Here is a 21,048-nt window from a genome sequence, read left to right on the forward strand (position 1 = left end):
TAGTCACTCTAGACAAGTCATTTACTGTTCACCTCTTAAAGAAGATTACTTTGGTTGTTGTTTCAGAAACACCCTGAACTAATCATTAATTGTGCAGATAGCATCAATTTTAAATAGTATCTGCAATACCAATTTGCCTTTGTGAATCATTTAAGCCACACAGTCACAATGGCTTAATCTTACCCTGAAAATGTGAACACATTGAATTAATCCTTTAACAGATAATTTTAGGTGGAGAAACTACTCTAATTTGGCCATATTAACCACTACCCGAACCAGGCTCACTTATGCCCCACCCAAAAAAATAAAATAAAATAAAATAAAATAAATAAAGAATCGTAGCATGGCATGGTGATTTCAACCAGCAGTGCTCTCTTGTTGGTCACAAATAATTTCTTACTCCGCAAACCTGTAAGGTCATTATTTCTGTAAATTGTAGCCCTGCCCATTGGTCCGGTATGCAAGCAGCACACCATGAGTCAACCCCTATGGGGATGGAACTGCACAATCTAATAAGCATGACTGCCAGCCAGCCACCTAGCGTCCCTCTCTCATGTGCATGTAAGCTGGGCCCACAGTTACACATGACCTCACTCCTCATTTAACCGCATCATTTATTGCCATTTGGTAAGCCATTAATCCATGAGAACGGACTCCAAAGCAGGGACCATTCAGAAAAAAAACACTGCGGTTTAATACTGTAAGCCTTTCAGGGCGGATACGGAAGAGATTCAGCAGGAAGATGCAGCCACAGGCTATTACAAAGTTTAAAAAAGCAGGTCTAGTAGGAAAATGATAAGCTTAACAGTATTTTGGAGAAAGCGGAAGACTGTATTTTCATGAACAACTTTGGCCTTTCAAGATGTGACTGTTTTCATACACCTGTGCCAGCTGGCACACACCAGTGACACTGCAGATTATTCTAATGGATTTAGCCTTTTTGGGCCTCATAAATATCAAGTGAATTGTATTCAGTGGAGCACAATATTGACTTTTTTTTTTTAAGATTACCTTTAATTAGGTTTATGGGGGGAAATCAAGTGTGTCAAAGGATTCTGCACATAAACACAACAGTGAAAAGAACCTTGATGCCAGTTGCAATCTGCTTGAAGAGGTTAATTGCATATGGACGACCAGCTGGACCTCAAGGAGCACATCAAGGAAACATCACGGTCCTGCAGATTCCTTCTGTACAACATCAGGAGGATTTGACCATTCCTGACTACGCACTCTACCCAGTTGCTTGTCCAGGCTATGGTGACCTCCCGCCTTGATTACTGCAACTCTCTCCTTGCAAGCCTGCCAGCTTGTGCCACACAGCCACTACAGATGATTCAAAATGCTGATTCAAAAAGACTTCACTGGCTACTGGTCTCTGCCAGGATCAGGTTCAATGTCCTGACCCTCGCCTACACTGCAGCCAACAGGACAGCCCCTGTCTACTTGCAGGACGTGTTTTGATTCTATACGCCTGCTTGACTACTCCACTCTGCAGCAGCAGGGCGCCTTGCACCCCCTCCCGCCCATTTAAAGGGATCACGGAGCTTCTCCACCCTAGCTCCCCAGTGGTGGAACAATCTCCCTGTCCCTCTTCAAACCTCTCCCCCTCACTACCCATCTTCCGCCGTGGTCTGAAGATGCATCTCTTCAGTCTATACCTGGACTAACTGCCACCACTGTGAATCGTGTCACTTTAAATCCCCCCTTTCATGACACTCATGTTACATGTACCCCCATTCCAGCAATTTTTGTAATTTGTATTGGTCCTAATATTGCAGCTTGTTCTTCTCCCTAGTTTGGCTTTGCATAAGTTGGGTCAGAATAATGTTCACTGCATGAACTGAACTGTGTTCCTGGCTATAAGTAGCTGTACAAAATTAGTATTGTACCTTAATGAACCTGTGTTTTGTAGTTGTCCAATGACCATAATATGCACTTTTTGTATGTCGATTTGGATAAAAGCTGTTGTAGTCTGTATTGGTATATGTTTGCTGTTAGTGTTTGTTTTGTGTTTCTGTGGGTTTATTGTTTTTCACATCCCATCCCAGTGTTTTCGTTCTCCCGGTCACTTGTCTCCCCAGTGCTGTCTCTGTGTCTGTGTTCCCTGAGCTGCTTCACTCCCCTGTATTTGCGTGATTTCACTATTCGGGTGGTTCCGGGTTTTCGTGGTTCCCCCCCTTCTTTCCAGTCTCGTTTTACTTACTTCCTGCTTATATCTAGTTTTACTAATTTCTACTAATCCTTACTAACTTATAGATTGTAAAGTACTAACCTCATTAATATACTAACATGTGAATATTACTAATGGACTAACAAACACTAGTTTTGGGTTTTTGATAGTTTAGATCACTATACTAATACATTAACCATTCTCCCCTTTTCCATGCTGCGCTGTAGCTCCTCCCCTTTTCTTTCTAGTCTGCCCTAACGCTGAGTTCTGCAATTGCCTGCACCTGTCTCTTGCTCTAACTGCACCTCTCTCTCTCTGCACGTGTTTTTCCTGCTAAACCCAGGCCGTCCGTTATCATTGTTGTCTATGTGATTCCAGTCCGCGTTTTGTCAGTCCCCTGTCATTTAATTAGTTATCCTAATGTTCTTCACCTGGATGTTGTTTGTTACTCCGCCCTCACTCACTTAACCCCTCCTTGATTGATACCTTCCCCAGTGTATAAATGTCAGTCTTTTCCGCCAGCTCCTTGTCAGAACGTTGATCGAATTCACTGTGCTGATGTTTTGTAAGCCTTTGTTTATCGAGATTCCTGAGACACCCTTTCCGTACGACTTTGAGTTTGCCTGCCCCTTTTGTTTGATTGCTTTCTGGTTTGACCTTCGCTTTGTTTTGACTTCTCTTTTGCCTGTTCCTTTTTTCCTTCACCTATCTGATCTCCTGGTTTTTGATTTTTTGCCCGTTTACCACTATTCTTTTGGAAACTCAATTTTGTACCGTCCTATCTCTGATTACCTGGCTTTGAACTTTGGACTGAATAAAGACAACGTTTTTTGGATTTCCCTGGTCTGCGTTTGGGTCCTTGCACAGAACATTACTAAAAGCGTCCGTTAAATAAATGTAATGCAATGCATATAGTTACCAAACTGTTGTAATGACTAATTATTTTTGCTCTCACCTCTTTGCTAGCAGCCTGTTGGAGAACTATGCTATTGACTTGATAATATCATCCATACCTGAGGAGAAAAATTACTGATCCAAGAAAATAGCTGGCATAAGCTTGCCTTTTAAAACTAAGGTAGGCTGGTGCCTAAGTTAAAAAGAAAACACTCTTCAATAACATGATCTTTGTGTCACTATTCTGTTATTGTTGAACCTGGTGAGTTAGCCTGGTAACCTAGCTAGCTAGATAACTGGCCCACTGACAAGCTAGCTTAGGCACCAGCTAGCTAGATAGCCTGGTGAGTTAGCTGGCCTGTCATCCTGGGTCTATTAGTGACACATTACTCAACTAAAAAAAAAAACCTAGACATAAGCCAGATATTCTATCTGTGATTAGATTTTCTTGTTGCAATGCACATTATTTGAGCATTCAGGTGCCAGAATTGGGTGCATCTCATCAGATTACAGTGCATCATACGAAGGGAGGACATTTTCTACAAAGCCGTTCTTCTACAAATGCTGAGCTTTGGAGGCTCAGAGCTGTAACAAAGATGGAGTATGTGGAAGATGTGTAAGTTTAAACATACCGTGGGGCTACTGTTCTTAGGGAGTAGCTACTAGTATTAGCAAGAAGCAGAAGTAAAGAAGAAGTGGGGCTGCTTACTTCATCCGACCCTGATCCGAAGATTAGCAGGTCGAAGGGGATTGCAGCCACCATGTCGATCAGGAACCAGCCTTTGAAGTAGTGGATGGCGATCTTGCCCGGGTGACTTACTACCTCCTCGTTAATGTTGACGTAGGTGGTACGAAAGTTTATCAGGATGTCGATGATGAACATGATGTCCACTATTAAGTCCACCACATTCAGGGGGCTGCACGAGTAACCACACTCTCGCCTCTTCTGCTCCTCGCGGTCGTTGAGCAGGAAGGCAGCGGAGTAGGGCGTGAAGATGGCTGTGTAAATGACCAGCAACAGGATCAACCAGTCCCACACCGCCTTGAATGGGCTGTAGTGCAATATGGTGAATGTGTCCATGCGAGGTGTCTGGAGTTTGTATTCCGGTAGCACGTCTGCCCCCAAAGACAAAACCTACAGACAAAGCAAAAGAGAGAACATGGTGAGTACAATTCTCCCCTTAAATGCCTTGCCTCTTCTTACAGGGAAAACATTATACAAACTGAGACCTAATCTTACATTGCATAATAAAATGGAGCACATCTTTTGAGAGGCTATCTTCATATGTATGGGTAGCAGCAGAGTTATCAGTGTCATGGAAATACAGCCTTCATAACAGAAATTATTTGCACAAAGGTACAGTTTTGTTGGCGAGTGTAATCTTTATGTAAAACTCAGTATTAATAACAAAGATACCTCTTTAGTGTCACATTGAAAAAGGTCAATGCTGTTACTGGCTGTTTTCAGATTTCTCACCCTGAGCCTGTTCATTGACAAAAGGCCCCTCTGAGCTCATTACTGCAGAGTGGGTTCTGTGCTTTACATTCCTACCATGGAAACTCTGCCCGTACAGAAGTACATGTTGAATTTCATAAGCCGTTACAAATGAATGCGTCTGAGGCTCAGCGGATCAAACAGGATCTTTTAAAATGGTCTAATATGTGTTCCATCTCTTTGATAAGGTGGTATATATTTTTTTGGCTGGACCGCAACAGCGGGGCCAGCCATATAAATGCGAATGTCTGTGATTGTCATGGTTTTGTGTTTCTGTTTCTGCTTTTCCTTTTTTGGGCCGCCAGATGGCAGCACTTCAGCTTTGTAATTCTGTTCATTTTTCCCTCATTGCTTTTCCCTGTGTTTAATTGTATTATTGTTTTCAATTATTCAATTATTGTTTTTTGGTTGTCTCGTTATCCTTTCCCTCTCTGGTCTGATTATGTATTGAGTTCACCTGTGTCTGGTTTATTTAAGTTCTTGGTTTCCCTGACTCGGGTGCTGGTTCCTTGTCTGCGTATCTTCCTGTGTATCTGCCTGTGAGTTTTGTCCTGCTTGTGTTTCTGCCAGCCTGTATTCCGCCCTGCCCGAGTTCTGTTCTGCGTGTTTTGTATTTCAAGTTTTTTCTGTTCTGAAGATTTTTGTGTTTTCTGAGAGTTGCCCTGCGTGGCCTCGTTTTTGGTTCTCTGCTTTTGTTTCTTCCCTGTATTGGAAGTAAAGTCTTTGTTTCTATTTTTCGTTTTGGAGTCCTGCGTTGTTTTCCCACTCTGTACCTGGGTCCTTACCCCTAATTCCTGACAGTGACAGAGTGACTGAGTGAGTGATGAAGTTTCACCATTGGTTGGCTGAGTTATGAAGTTACACCATTGGTCGGCCAGTCAAGCCATATACTAGGTTTTGACCTGGTCTTGTTTTATTTAAGTGACCATATATGGGATATCACTAAGGCAGGGGCAGACAGGCATCATGAATATGACACTAGTCTATTTGTTTGTTTATATTCAGTCTATGGAACAAGCACATCTGACATCTGGTCAGCCTAATATATGATTGTTTGTCATCATCAATGAACATTCTCCAAGCTGTTGAACGTTGTCCAATCATCATTTTTATACACTAAAACTGTAATTAAAACCCCACAATGTTTGCCTGTCTGTTTGCAATTTTGTTTAAATATAACGCAAGTTCACAATTTAACATTCAAGTTTACCTTCCTGAAATAATGTTGTTGCCTGTCAAGGCATATTAGCTTTGTTGCATGTTATGCTTTGCATCTGAGGTTTATTTAAGCATTAAAATACAAGTAATTTTATGTTGGAACAAAATGGTGAACAGTTACTGGTTGTAGTCTTGCCACAGTAATATTGGATTAATCATCAACAATGTTCTAAAAATATGTCTGAATGCCTCTGCAGTTATTGTCATCACTTCATAGAAATATTAATTCAGCTCAATGACACTTTTATATAAAGCATTCATTAATATTGCTGGCTATTGCTGGTGCAATCCAGGTAAAGTAGCTTGCTCAAAGGCACAGCAGCAATGGAGGGGGTGGGAATGAATTGTGCTCTACAGGCAATGTCTCTGTGCATTTGTCTAGTCCTGGATTACCAGTGTAATCCCCATTTCAGTAGAGGATACTCAAGATGGGGTGTAAATAATTGAACTATATATAAGGTTTCTTCGCCCTCATTTTATCACATGTCAAAGGGGTAATGTATAAAAAATCCCAATCTGGACTTGGTCAAGATCTGAGAAAAGAGAAAAAGTGCCCCACAGAACACAAATAAAAATGACGTATTACAGTGTCTGAGCAAGCACGGCCAGATTTCATTAGACCAGAGGTAATTACACAAATCATTTTTATCGTGTCATGCCAAACTGGCAAGGTATAAAATATATTGCTCTGACCAGGATTAATGATTCCATAGAAAATCCCAGAATGATCTAAAAAATACATCCAGTCTTTATTTTGGTATGATCAAAGAGCAAAATGTGAATTTATATTTGTTTGCACGTCTTTCTCAACTACATGTCTCCAAGTAAGGTTCTGTTTTTTTATGCAAGGAAGGGCAATGCACCATGAGGCATTTTAAGGTTTCCTTTCTGTCAAAAGAGTTGAATATGAGTAGGTATTTTATTTGCTACAGTAGATGGAAGATTTAATAAAGAAAATGCAAAACTTGCATTGTTAAACAATTTTAAGAATTGCTGCATAAATGTAATATATTAACTAATTCAATAAATTAATTAATTGACCATATAAAAGTACAATACAGTTAAATAAAACAGTGGGCATGGCAGCCATGTAATGTATCTGGACATATAATTAGAAAATTGTAGGGTCACATCCCAGGAGGATCACTCCTGATATACAAATAACCTGAAATACTTTTTTAAAAATTTAACTGTATAAATCAATACTAAATTGAAATGTTATCTGTGTATATCACACTGTAAGATTACTGGTATATTATCCCCACTTTCAGGTTTATAATCTATTGTATTTTGAGCCTGACCAGGTTAACCCTCTGATCTGAGATAATTCCTCCAAACTTAGGGGATGTGCTAATGAACCAATGGCTAGTTACTTCTTTTGATGAATCAAGATGGTGTGAGTCTCCTATTGTTGGTGGTAAACGAAAAACTATTTGCTGGGTTAACCTGTGTAGCTAGCAGGCAGAATATCTAAAATTTCAATACATATCATATAGAAAGCAAGTATTGTGCAATAGTGAGAAACGCATTAGTTTTATGTATGCAAGATCTCACATTTCGACGTGATTTTAATGCCTAAAACAAAATTGTGAAATAGGATTTTATTAACTTTTACCTATGACAAATTATATATGTACAATAAACCACATACCATAAACCAGGCCTGATTTATATAAGTTTTTTCTCTCCATATTCCATCAGAAACCAGAAAAGCACATCTTGATATGGAGGTTTCTGAATATAGTCATTTCTGTGCCTTCAAAGCAGTGATGTAATGAATACTGGCATGAGCCTTCAATCCTTTAATTTTGGGGGAACAAGAGGAAGTGCAAATCAGGGGAGGCATGAAATTAGAAAGAGGGGAGGCACGAATAAAACTGCAGGATTTTATTGTCTCACAAAGTGCAACTTTCTTTCCCAGGCACTCTAGAGCTGGAGATCATCTGGGGCCATACTATTGTTGTATTCTCAATGCATATAAGCTGCATCCACCTATAAACTGTTAATAAAAAATAAGAAATATGAATTTAATAAAATAAGATAGGAATTTTCAGTAAAATTCCATAGATGCTAGGTCTACCTGGTTTACTTCCAATGCATAAACAATGGCAGTGATTATAGGCTTTAAACTCATAGTACACTTTGTGTGTATTGGGCCTATCCCAGTCTGCCTGTTGAGCCGCAGAGCTAGCCGGTTGTGAACAAGACTGGAATTTCCATCTTGAGTGTTTGCTACCAGTCACGCAAATCAATGAATGATTCTGACTTTGTTAATGAATTGCTCTCTGTCCAGTACGCTGTAATTGAACACTCAGTAGGTGCTTACCTCTTGCCTGAATTTAATAAGCTCTGACAGACCACCAAAGCCTCGTAGCTTATTAATAGCACCGTAGTCGCACGTTTGGTTTTGCTTCCTGTTGCCTCAGCACATTTCACAGCAATGGAAGCTATGAATTATGGATTTTTCCATATGCCTCGACAGGCGATGCAGGCAAAGCAAACTTGGAATCACTCAGACACATAAATCTGAATCATTCAGAGAGGAATATAGGGAGAATTTAAAGGCTTTGCTTATGTTTGCATTTTTAATACAGGCCATGTGTAGGGATTGGAGGGCTGACTCAAATTAGGGTTGGGGCTTTAAATCCAGGAGTGTTGGATTGAAAGTCCCAAACAAAGTACATTTAGGTTGTTATGTCTGTGGCTTTGCCATTTCACAGTACCGCATTCCTGAATAATGCATTGTGAGAGCAGTACTGTTACTAGGTAAGGAAATGGTGAAACCTTTTAAAGAATTCAGTTGTAGTCACTACCTCAAGCCCTGGACCTGCACTCCCATTATACTTTCTGTTAACCATCTTGTCTGTCCCTGATCACTCTACTTTAGTGACTGCTTTTTAGATTTGAGCAAAAACAGCTCATCTAAAGGATCTCGTAGACCAAGTTTGTACAACCTTGATTTAGACAAATTACCTCCACGAACAAGCCTTTGCTTTACTTTTCCATTTTTAATGAAGCACTAGGTTCTGCTCCATCCTAATGTTGAGCAGTGACACATAAACGAGAATAATTACTCATGTGTCTTCTGGAAAATTTACTAGGATGTCTGTCATATCAGGTTATGATTAACAAGACACAGTCACACTATGAATTATTGCAGATTAAAACCCATTCATCAAAAGTGGAGAAGATGTGGCTCTCAAGTGACTCCAATGGTGAAGCATTTGAAGCAGGAGACATGACATTTTAGAGTAACTGGCTATTTCAACAATGAGAAAAGGCAATAATTAAACAAGCGCGAATCCGCAATAGCTGAGACCGCACACGTGCATGTATCCATGTGTGCATGCATCCAAGCACACACCCTCACACAAACACATGACCTTTTCTTTGGCTCATGACCAACCTTTCCACAAAATCTTGTGCAAATCTGTGAATCCATTCGGGAGTTATGCGCCTTTTTGTGATAGGCCACGCCCAGTGGTGGACAAAGTACACAACCCCATTACTTGAGTCAAAGTATAGATACCCCTGGTCAAATATTACTCCACTACAAGTGAGTTAAAGTGCTGGAGTACTTGCTTTTAAAAATACTTAAGTATTCAAAAGTACATTTTCTTTTTAATGCCAACGCACTGTTGTATTGTTTCTGCGATGCATTTACAGAAGCTCATTTACAGATGCATTTTTACTGTTATTAGATAGCAACACATGATAGATAGCATTGCCTGAAATGTGGAACAGTTGGATGACCCTTCGCTCAAATTCCATAAAATTTCATCTGACCAAAGCTCAGACAACTTCATAATTAGCAAACGGGCTACCATTAGCTAACGTTTACATACCTCGGTATCAGGGGTTAAATTGGGATTTGGGAGGTGGGTGGACCCTGAGATCTGGTGGGAGGTGGGTGAAAAAAAGTACAAACGAATGAATGTCTCAACTCAAAATAGTTGTATCTTTAATGTATTGTGCACATAATTTTAATTAAGGAAAACAATGTTTGAAAAAGAATGTATACTGTTGATGCAAGCTTTTACATAAAATATTTCAAGTTTATTGAGTGTCATTAATGCTGATAATTTTTTTACCCACAAAAATAATCAGTCATCCTCCTCTTTTGTCCTCCCTTTCTTCCTCCTTTATCCATCTTTCTTAAACTGTTGAATTGAAATGAAATAAAACCAGCGGCGACTGGTGACTTGAAAATTGGTGATGCGCAAAACTTTCCTTTAAACTAATCATTGATCTCAAACTGTTTTAATTAATTTTCAGTGATTAACAAGCATGCAAACGATCTGACTAAGCAATTGGAAAGGGACACACAGCTTCTTTGCATTGTGTTAGGGAGATTAAATGATAAATGCGATTTAGAAAAATCCGTTTTAATCACTAAGCAGTGGCGGAATCTTCCCTTGATTTTCCTTGAGTATCAATGCAATTAATCCACAAAATAGGCTACTCAATAGCAATACTATCATATATAGCCAGCTCTCCCCAAATAGGCATTTTTAGCGAGTAGCCTAGGCCTTATAGCCTACATTTATTTTAATTTGCAGTATGAAATTGTGCACATTTTTAATCAACATTATTTGTGGATACATGCACATCTTTCTTCGCACTCTAATTCATAGCAAATATCTGCAATTCGTAGATTGTAAACAAAATTGAAGTGCAGGTTTTGTTTTTGCTGATTATTCTGAAAGCCAACACGGTAGATGACTGGTGTATCTTGTTTGTTAAGTGTAGACTACTTGGTGATTAAAAGGCTACTTGCCATGATTAGTCCGATCTTTGGCACGCTTGATAATAAACGAAAAATTACTAATGAAAACAGGTTGAGATCAATGATTAGTTTAAAGGAAAGTTTTGCGCCCCACCAATTTTCAGCTCACCAGTCGCCACTGAATAAAACAGTATGTGGGAAATATTCAATCCTAGCTTAGCTGCTGACCAGCAATCTGCTTATTTTGCTCAAGCAATCAAAGTTGCCATTAATAATAGCCGGCGTTCGTGGGGGCTGTTTATTCATCTCTCTTTAAAATGTTGCATAGATGAAATTACCTACCGCGTCCGTTTCCAAACAATCAACGTTATTTTCTTTCTGTGCCTGTCTATATAAACGACTGTTCCTCCTGAGTTTTTTTTCTTCAGATTTTTGATTGGTTGTGCGAGTAACTGGCTAGAGGGAACACATGGACTGGAGCATACGAAAAATGGACTGGATTGTCATAGTTATTTGTAAAACTGCCAGTCAAAATTATTTATTTATTTACCAAAGGTGGGTGGACCCGTCCACCCACGTCCACCCCCAATTTAACCCCTGCTCAACATGCTTTTTCAGGTTGGACGGCGAGTTTTTGAATGCAGCGATGGAGTTTGTGCGCGGTAAGCAGAGCAAACATTTAAAGCAATATGAATCTTTTTGAATTTTTTCACTAATCTCAAACATAGACTTGAGATATGGCCAAGGTGGCGAAGAATCGTCCTTATCTTCTGCCGTTGCCATCATTACCGCCGCCAAGTTCAAATTGAACTGTTCAATCACTGGTGCAACAAGCAAGCACTTTGAACTTGACCGACAGCGTAGTAGGAGTCGCCTACTGTGATTGGTTTTTCTTATGTGAGGAACACAGCGTGTGGCCAATCGCATTTTAGAAAAGAAAAAAATATTCAACTGCTGAACAACAACCTTCATAGAAATGTAGTGGAGTCAAAAGTTATAAGTTTCCAAAAAAATAAATACTCAAGTAAAGTACAGATACTCGAAAAATGTACTTAAGTACAGTACTCAAGTACTCAATCGGCCTTCAAAGTTACTCAGCTCTACCTTCGGTCATGACCAACGTCCATGCCAAATTTCAGCCTCCTGGGGCGAAAACTGTGGCTGCTAAGGGGTGGGACATATTTTGTGGACCAACCGACCAACCAACCGACCGACCGACTGACAGAGCTATAGAGCTGCGGTCGCAGCTAAAAAAGGGGATTGAGTGAGATGAAAATGAATATTGCTTCATACAATAACACGCACAGGCATGGAATTTAATGAAAGGCATATTACTCAACCTGAATATGCATGTAAATCAGAATGAGAACACACAGGCTTTACATAATGTACAGTAAAGTGTGTGACTGCTGCAGTATATTACTCAGTAATATGTAAACTACATCTATTCAAAGCCACGGCTCAAGCCTCGCACAGTTAAATTTCCATCTGTTTCCGAAGCTGCACAAATGCCTCTGTGGGCAAAGCGTGTCAAGCTGGGAACGTCTCCACAATGCTAATGCTGGAATATGAATGAATTCTGAACATCTGCTCTGCTCAATCCACAAGACCCACGGTGCACTACACATAGCCAATCCTGCCATGAAGGCAATGAGAAAATGCAAAGGTCAAAGTTTAAAAAGAATGCCACCTTTTGATTTAAAAACATCAAGCATCAACAGAAAATAATGAAAATGCCATCTGCCTATAATAAATTCCATCTGTCCTATAGCTGACAGTGTTATACACAAACAAAAAAAAAAAAAAATGGGTAAAGACTGCTGTATTCCTTTTGTAAGACAAAACAGCTAAAATTAGCTTCCTCTGGCATTGTTGCGAGTGGTGGACTGGTTTGGATTTGGCATTGTTCTGATGTGGAGGCAAGTTGCTTCTCTCAGTCCGTGTGGAAAAATACAGTGCAGCAAATAAAGTCTAATGGATGAAGGTGACTGTTTAAGATAAAGCATTCTCCTCTATATCAATTTTTAAGGCAATTCAGAAAGCTGAAGTGAATTTGACTCTAGCACTTGTCTGTATTTAAGACTTACTATAATGCCAATTAAAACTATATTTTAGAGGATGCATTAGATTAATTAGATAAATAGTTCTAATTAGAGTAGGTAGATGAATTACAGAGTTGGCCCATGAAAAATGAAGTAAGAAAGACAGCTGGTCCAATGGTTATTGGTTCTGATGAAGCTAGAGTAATACTGGTATAATACTTATCTTTTAAATGTCCTCATTAATCCTTATATTAAAGGAAATCTACGTAGGAAAGCAATTCTTCTATTAAGTGGCATTTACTGTACACTTGTTTTTTTTGCTCAATTATAGCGATGGAAATTTGTTAAGTTGAATTTGAAAGCCCATACTCTTCAGTCCTTTTCAGTGATCCATTAATATTAATGGACTTGTAAATTATGTTGTTACAACTGGCTCTACAAATGGCAGATGGTACATATCTTTCATTTTGTTATATAGAGATGTCTTTTTCTGATGATTGATGGATATACTATAAGGATGGTTCCCGGTCGTAAAGCAGAAGCTGCATCTTTTTGTATTTACGATGAATCCCTGTGGTGGTCATCGTGGGTGAAGGACAACTGGCTACTGAGAAGATGAACTGTGCATCCCCTGAGAAAGATTCTGGGAAAGGCTTCCATGGGTCCCAGAAATGTAATTAGACTGAGGCCCTTCTAGAGAAGCTGTCCTGATTTAGAGACACATTACTGGAATTCTAGGTCCACCTTTTCTGCTGGGGAAACTGCTCTTTGCCCCAGACTGTAACACGAGGCCTTTTAACTTGATGCATTAGAGAGGTACCATGCTATGCCTGATGGAAGTGAAAGCTTCCCAGATGATCTCAGTACGGAACACCAGTGAGAGACCTCCCCGTCTTTACAAATTCAATCCACTCAAATTTAATTATTTAGCTGCAGTGACTTCTAAAAAGGCACCCCCTTTTAACTCCCTGCTGTCTGATCCCTAATTCATCACTTGGCTTGTTCTGGACCATAGGAAAGTTCCAAGGGCCAGACCAAAGCGGCCAAGAGATAAGACTCAGAGAGCCGGAATTGGGGGGCAGGTAGCTATTGGAGGTGGAAATGTGTGTGTGTGTGTGTGCGTGTGTCTGTGTGTCAGATATCTAATTTTTACATTATCACCTTTGAGAAACAGACAATATAGTTTGTTCTGCCAAATTTGCCTTCTGTGAGCATTGGAATGTTATCTGTTTTCTCTCAGTCTATCTCCTTGATCCCCTCTCCACAAACATCAAAGGAAACATCTTTGTGGCAATTAGAGTCAAGTTGAGGGGTTTGTATTTCTCCCCCTCCCCACGGAAGGCATAAAAACGGCCCTGAAGTCTGTCCTTTGAAATTGTATTACTTTATTACTTGAAGAGACACAGGACACCCAGAGATCAGAGAACGCTACATAAAGACCTGCTGCAAAAATGTTCCTTTGATTTTAAGTTTGAATGCAAACTGTGACATTTCATTGAGATCGATGATTGTTGACATTTTTAAAGTGGAAACCAACACGGTGTGATTTGGTTGTTCCATGGAAAATATTTTGACTAAAGGTAGGTATTACAACTGGCTGGCTTTGACAATGGTTTGTCACCTCTTTTGTTAGATGCAGTACAGTCCATGTTTTTTTAATTAATATTTTTATAATAATATAATGATTAGCCTTGCTTCCAACAACATAAGGAAATTTTTATGAGCAAATTTGTCAGCTTTCAAATAATACAGTCCTTGTCTGACCCATCTTCTACACACACCTCCACCCTTCAAAATCTCAGCCAATCAGAGGAACCATGCCATGCTCCCTTACCCCCCCTCCTCCCCTCTAGTGACAGCATAAAAGGTGGGCTTTTTTTTAAAAAACTTTTTTTTTGGTGCTTAAATTTGGGTGTTGATATCTGCTCTGAGGAATCTGAACCTTGCATCTGGGCCATGGGCTTCTTGGCATCTGGTATGCAGTGTCTAACATTTTTGTCTTACAGCTCACCTGACATTTTTACATTTTCATCGCTGGCTTTTTTGAATATTTGGCTGTCTTTTGGTTTTGGAACTTTTATCTTGGTGGTATTTGGACTAACTTGGAAGAGCAAGATGTGGTTTGCTATTTTCCTTCATTCATTTTTTTTGTGGCTATAACTTGTGTATGTCTGTGACATTATTAATTATTTTTCTTTACGGTAGTCATCCTTTTTCTTTAAACGTAGAGTTGCATAATCTTAACTTAAATCTCTCAATTTTAATCTGGTTGTGAGTTTTACATTTTCATAAAAGTTGCTCTAACAAGTTGCTTTGCCTATCAATAAATTTGGTGATTTAATTGATAACTTTGATAATAATTAACAAATTAAATAAAATCTATTTTGCGTGTTGGATAAGTGATGTGTTTTAATTGTTGATGCTGCTTGTTTTCTCTATTCAGAGTGGTGAACATTAAGCGAATGCAATTAAAACTGCTGTAAAATCTTTGTTTTAAACACATTTTACTTAATCCTCACTTCCATGCCAATGTCCTCTTCCATTAGATGGTTAATGATGCAATACATCATTCTGCCTGTTGCCTTTAAGAACCTCAATGCTATTCTACACCTCATTGATTCAAACTCATTCAAGCTTTAAAATGTATTTCAACATCTACACAGCCCTCTTAAATACCTTAAAACTCTGTAAATTTGCTTGAACTCTAATGCTTATATTGTAGAAGTTCAAGCCATATTTATATATGCATTGAAAGCTAGTTTTGAGTGATAATAGAGGAGGCTGTAATGATGAGCATGAACACACACAAACTGAGTATTGGAAATTGGGAGAAAATTGGCATAAAATGATAACAACAACAACAATAATAATAATCATAATAAATCTTGTATTGGTACATATAAATACTTGTTCACAGTATTGAAGATGAACCCTGTCTTAAAGATCAAAATCAAGTCAGAAAACAGTGATGCGCAATCACTCTTACCTGAGTGACCTTTTCTGTGACATTGTGTGTTCTGTCCTTGACCTTTGGTGCAATAATGGTTTTCTCAGAGGATGGGGGAGAGGCCGCCTTCTTCTCGTTATTCGCCTCAGAGAAGTTGAGCGTGATCAGCGGGATTTTGTTGATAGTGCTGTACTTGTTGAGGTTGGAGTCGGACGTCGAGCCCAGCAGACTAGATTTGATATGGTTGAAGGGGCCTGAAAAGCAGAGGGATGCATGAAGGTGCAATGCAGCAAGGAATGCAGGGGAACCTACACTGATATTGCCTGGGTAGGAATAGAAGAGGCTAGGTGTTGGTCTCTTTACCAGTCTTTTCCTGGCAGTACTTTTAACATTCACTTCCACTACCCACTACAAACTTATTTTGTTAAACAAGGAAACTAATTCAATATTGAATTCGAATGCAACTAATAACCCAAAATAACATTTTAAAAATGCACATTTCAAGTCAAAATTCAGATGCATTCTTATCATTAACAGGCGTATATGTATAGATTACAAAAACTAGACCAAACGTTTAATAAACATGCCTTTGAATATATATTCAAAAATGAAACATAAAATAGATGTGTTTTATAAAATGATTTCCACTCCCTGACTGAAGAAATTAGTCATGTAAAATTATTACTCCCCTTATTATTGCTCCCTTCCACTGTATCTACGTATAAAATGTTGAAATGGTGAATTGAAAACATATATATTACACCACAATAATACTTCTACAATAGGAATGTAGAAGTGGCACAAAGCCCTGTTTATGTCGCTTATAATTACACAGTTAAATATTGCATTATATCAACACACACACTCATCACAGGTGAGTATTGGAGAAAAAGAGAAGCAGGTGGTGCATGCGTTGGCAGGATGCAGACTCAGCAGTAAATGGCTTATCCACCAAAAAACAGTCCCACAATGCACCACTTCCCTTTTTCAAGGAGTGCTGAAGGAGAAATACAGTGGGTGATTCTGTAGAAAAGACTGGACTGGACAGGAAGTACATTCAAATAAAAGAGTTTGACTGCATGCTAAGTGGTCTGAAGGTAAACACAGAGAAAAAGCACAGGCCATACCCCCTGCCATCCAGGAACGGGAAACTAGTTTTTTCAGGAGAAAGAAAGAAAAATGTGACCAAGAGAAAAGCATTCAGTGGTCAAGAGTAGTGATATAATGCCAGTATTAAATTCCTTAGGTATTATAGGGAAGACATGACTAAAAAGATGTCATGAAATGTGAGGCAAATGCCTTTGATTACTTCTGTCAGAAATAACATAAAACAATAATTTAACATGTATACAGCTTTGCTTTACAATATCTTTTAATCTTAGCCTCAAATTTGGACTATATGCCCTCTGTCAGTAAAACGAGAGTGTAGGTGGAAATTAAAAGGTATCTTGAGGGGTGGACAAATCTATAGTTTCATTGCGCAGGACCACCAATGTTTTATGCCGAACTACCAAAGTTTTATGGTACAAAGCTCAGGGTCCAGGGACTACCAGTAGATCATCTTTTGGCTCTGGTAGTTTACAAAAAACAGTAAAAATTTGATTGTCTGATATTGTGATTTCTATAGAATGAAATTTAATTTGTTCTCCCCTGATTACATGGGTTGGCAGGAGCTCCCAACTGCATGAAACAGATTAGTAATTTGACAAGAGAACAAAGCTTGAATTTCTGAAGTTCCCCTTTTCCTTTTTTACTAGCTCAAGCAGTCCTGACCGGTCATGCAGCCATCTCTCTTGGCAGTTGTGTAAAATTGCAATTGATGGCATGAAAGCTAAAGAAGCCACAATAAAGACATGCCATATTCGGTCTTTGTCTTCATGACATTTGTACAGACTCCTGTGGTGAGCAGTGTGAGTACCATCATAGCCAATGTAGCCAATTTGGTAATTAAGTTCACTAACTATGAATACACTGTTTCAGAACTAACACTAGATGTGTGATTTTGCTGTTGTGACATATTATATAATAATTATTTCCTTTCTTAGTCAACTTAGATAAATAAGTTATCTCATCTGAATCCTCAGTTGTTTTGGGAGATGCTGTAATCATGTGATGGAAACAGTACAGAGCAGCTAGTGCAGTCAGAAAGTGATCTATTCAGGCCATAAGATAAAGCCACCTTCTATGGTCTTAGTTAATTAAACAATTCTGTTTGTTTAAAATGTAATCCTCAGACAAACTGAGAACATTCGACAAGCATCATTAGAACTAAGTATCATTTTCTTGACAAAGCAAATAGGTGTCATACTAGACTCATTCATCATTTTGGAATTTTAGGAAATTAAAAACTTGGTCCATTTACTTGTAAATTTAATGGTCAGAAAATGAAAGGTAGACTAAAGGACATGGTAAATTTGCAACACAATATTCATATTACTTATACCAGTATATATATCTGTGTAGGTTTGGCTGATTGGTAGCCCAGAGGACTACAGCATGCATTTATGATTTGTCCACCCCTGTGTACACTGATACTTCACAAAAAGAGTTACTAATGCATGCGATAGCTCAGAGGGACTTGTTGTGGAAGACCTTGGGTATTCATGATCAGGCTGTAAACAGTTCTGGATACAGTGTAGTGTGTGGACGTCTTTGCGAAATGGGTATTTTTGCATTATTGCATGTATTATCGTTTTATATTCTTAAAGTCCCTGCAGTTATTAGTCATGGTGCCATGGTGCTCCATTACTGAAATGCTTGGTCGGTTGTTGGCACTGTGTTTATGAGAATAAATGGGATTTAAAGGGAAAGCTACAGACCATTTTAGTTCATAATAAGCATTGTGAGCTTGTAACGAGTTCAGTATCCATTAACATATACATTCAGCTGTAGTAATCATAAATTGAAGGAGCAGTGTATTTTGCGTTGCGTGGGACAAGCTCATATTTTATTTATAAAATGAAATAAATAAAAAAGAACTGCAATATTTTCCCTCCTATGAGTCATAGCAACTGAAATAACTGTTCGGGAAGACAGGCCAAAGCGGGTGCAGACACAGAGCATTCACGGTTCATTGATTATCAGTCAAATAAAAATTAAAAGCAAGCCACTTTTCGTGTTCATGCAGGTTTATGTTAGTTTAGTGCATTGCAGAAGCAGACTGTAGGCTCACATTCTAGGACAGGTCCCCTTCATTTCTACCACCACGATCCTCCTTTACGACTTATTATTCAAAATACTCACATTCCAAATAATACAAAGCAAGTGCATTTTACTCTTGGTTTAGGTTTTTTTTTTTTTTTTTTAAACAGTGCATGCAACAGACAAAAATCCAAAATGACAAAAAGCTTGTGCATGCAGCTTGCTGTTACCTTTGATATTGCGACCATTGTCTGCAATGCAGCGTCATAATGTTGAAAAGAAGGGAGAGGAATACATAAACTACGGAGGAAAATGATTTTTCTCTGTCAGAAGATCGGATATAAAACACAGTCTGTAACCTCTGTCTTCATGATTTATAGCAGGGGTAATATCGCTTTGGTGTCATCTGCGTAGGTGAAATACTACAACATGGGACATAAATTATATAGGAAGAGAGCAAGTACCAATCAGTCACTGTGATGTCTACAGCAAACTGTGCATAATGAACTTGTGTGAAAAGGTTAGGTTCAAAGGCATACTCAGCGCTCTCTGGGGGTTCTGTGGGGGGAGTGCGTTAATGAAACGGTTCTCGGTGCTGTACCTTCGCTGGCGTGGCGGTCCCTGAACACGGCCTTGGAGTTGGAGCTCAGGCCCTCGATGTCCTGCACTGAGGAGGCCCGCCTCATGCTGCACACGGTCTCCTGGGAGACGGTGTGGGCCAGGCAAGTGGTGGACTGGTGCTGGTCTGGGTACAGCCTGCCCCACTGCCGTTTGGGCGAGGACCGGTCCAGGGGCTCGGACACGTCGAGCGGGGCGGGGCTCTGGCTGGAGCCGATGAGGGCCCGGGTGTCGTCGACGTCGGAGGGGCTGCAGCTCTCTTTGGTGACGGATTTGAAGTCCTCCATGGCAACGGAGCGGTCGCTCAGTTTGGGGGAGTCTATCATCACAGCGTCCGGGTCCTCCTGGGGGAGGGACTGTTTGCTGATGCCCAGAAGGTTCAAGGCTGGCAGACGAAACCGGAAAAAACGTCCCTTTCCTAAAGGAGTGAAAAATAAAACACTTTTGGATGAGGGGCTCTATGCAGCATGCAGATACCCTTGTGAAATTTTTCTAAAAATAGCACAGCCATCTGAATCACAACACAAAAATACTTTTGAATGATATTGCTTCACTCTACCTCAAAATGGCCAGATGCTACATCAAACAGAAAATGTAATTTAATTTATTTTGAGTTCCCTAAAGACCAAACTAAACAAATGTCTAAACTAGCTTTTAGGGAATGCAGTCTTCAGCCATTAACCTGTTGCAATGTTTGCAATGAATTCAATGTATTATATTGTGAAAATATTCCTTGTAATACTCCTTATACAATAAATGAAGGATCGCTTTCTTTGGAACAATAAACCAGAGTTGTTGTCTCAAAAAATGTGAAGGAAATATTTCTATGCCATAAATAGGCCTCACTTTTTTCTAATACCATGAATTTCCACCCTGTTTCCAAGAGATGTCACTCATCCATCACTATATTTCGAGGTAAATGGGTGAGCAATGCTTCTTGGAACCAGAAATGGGTGGGACTATTGAGTTATGTGTAAATTTGTTGTGGAGAGTAAAGTCTTTTTTATTGGCTCATAAGGTACATATTTGTGGCGAACCGTCTATGGAATGGGACTCTGGTTCTCTCGTTACTCTTGAGTCAGAACATTTCAGTAACTATAGATCTATTACTGCGTATGTGTCTTAGGCTCATTACAGTTTTTACTGACTGTAGTTTCAAATGAGCCACGACAAAATTGCATTTTCCCCCACATTAACTATATAACAACAAATGCTTTTTTCTCTACACTCTTTATATCAGTTGGCCTATTAATGGAGCCCAATCATTAAAACATTACCCCATTCAAATTGAGCAGTACCAACCAGTAGACTCACTAGGATGCAATCTGACTATTGAATGGCTAAAGTATCAGTCTTTAAAAATTCCCCCATTCAAATTGTGCACCGCAATATATTACGAGGAGGGTTGCAGTCGTATGGAGGAAAGGTAACGTGAATACTATGCTATTAATATTAACGTATTAAAATAAGGTGTTTGCATTATTCAAATTGTATTATATAGTTATATGTATTGTTCACTACATCATACATTGAACATATATTAATTAACTATGTTTTTGGGTGCTTTATGTGTATCAAAGAATAGAACCGGTTTAGGTTCCATCATGAATCTAGCTATGAATGGACTTTTCTGAAGCTGGAATGCATTGTAATGTTTGCTGAAAGTATTGGAGCCAGGTTAAAAGTCAGATGGTCCAGTGACTGATTTGGTGGTCTTCACTGAATTTATTTTCAGCATTCCTTCATCCAAAAATGTGGCAACAAAAGCAGTCCAGAAATGGATCCAGTCCAACATTG

The 21,048-nt window shown here is 39.2% G+C and overlaps 1 protein-coding gene across 1 annotated transcript in view; it reads right to left on the reverse strand.

Annotated features, from left to right (window-relative positions):
- The window catches only part of LOC135250769 (potassium voltage-gated channel subfamily H member 7-like), a 97,790-nt gene that overhangs the window by 36,238 nt on the left and 40,504 nt on the right, over positions 1-21,048 (reverse strand). The window contains exons 4-7 of the mRNA XM_064327414.1: positions 19,235-19,669; positions 18,864-18,884; positions 15,532-15,746; positions 3,774-4,199 (exon numbers count right to left, since the gene is read on the reverse strand). Of these exons, the coding sequence (XP_064183484.1) occupies positions 3,774-4,199; positions 15,532-15,746; positions 18,864-18,884; positions 19,235-19,669 (1,097 nt within the window). The remainder of the gene's footprint in view (positions 1-3,773; positions 4,200-15,531; positions 15,747-18,863; positions 18,885-19,234; positions 19,670-21,048) is intronic.

The sequence above is a fragment of the Anguilla rostrata genome, chromosome 3 (assembly GCF_018555375.3).
Source record: "Anguilla rostrata isolate EN2019 chromosome 3, ASM1855537v3, whole genome shotgun sequence".
NCBI classification, from domain to species: domain Eukaryota; kingdom Metazoa; phylum Chordata; class Actinopteri; order Anguilliformes; family Anguillidae; genus Anguilla; species Anguilla rostrata.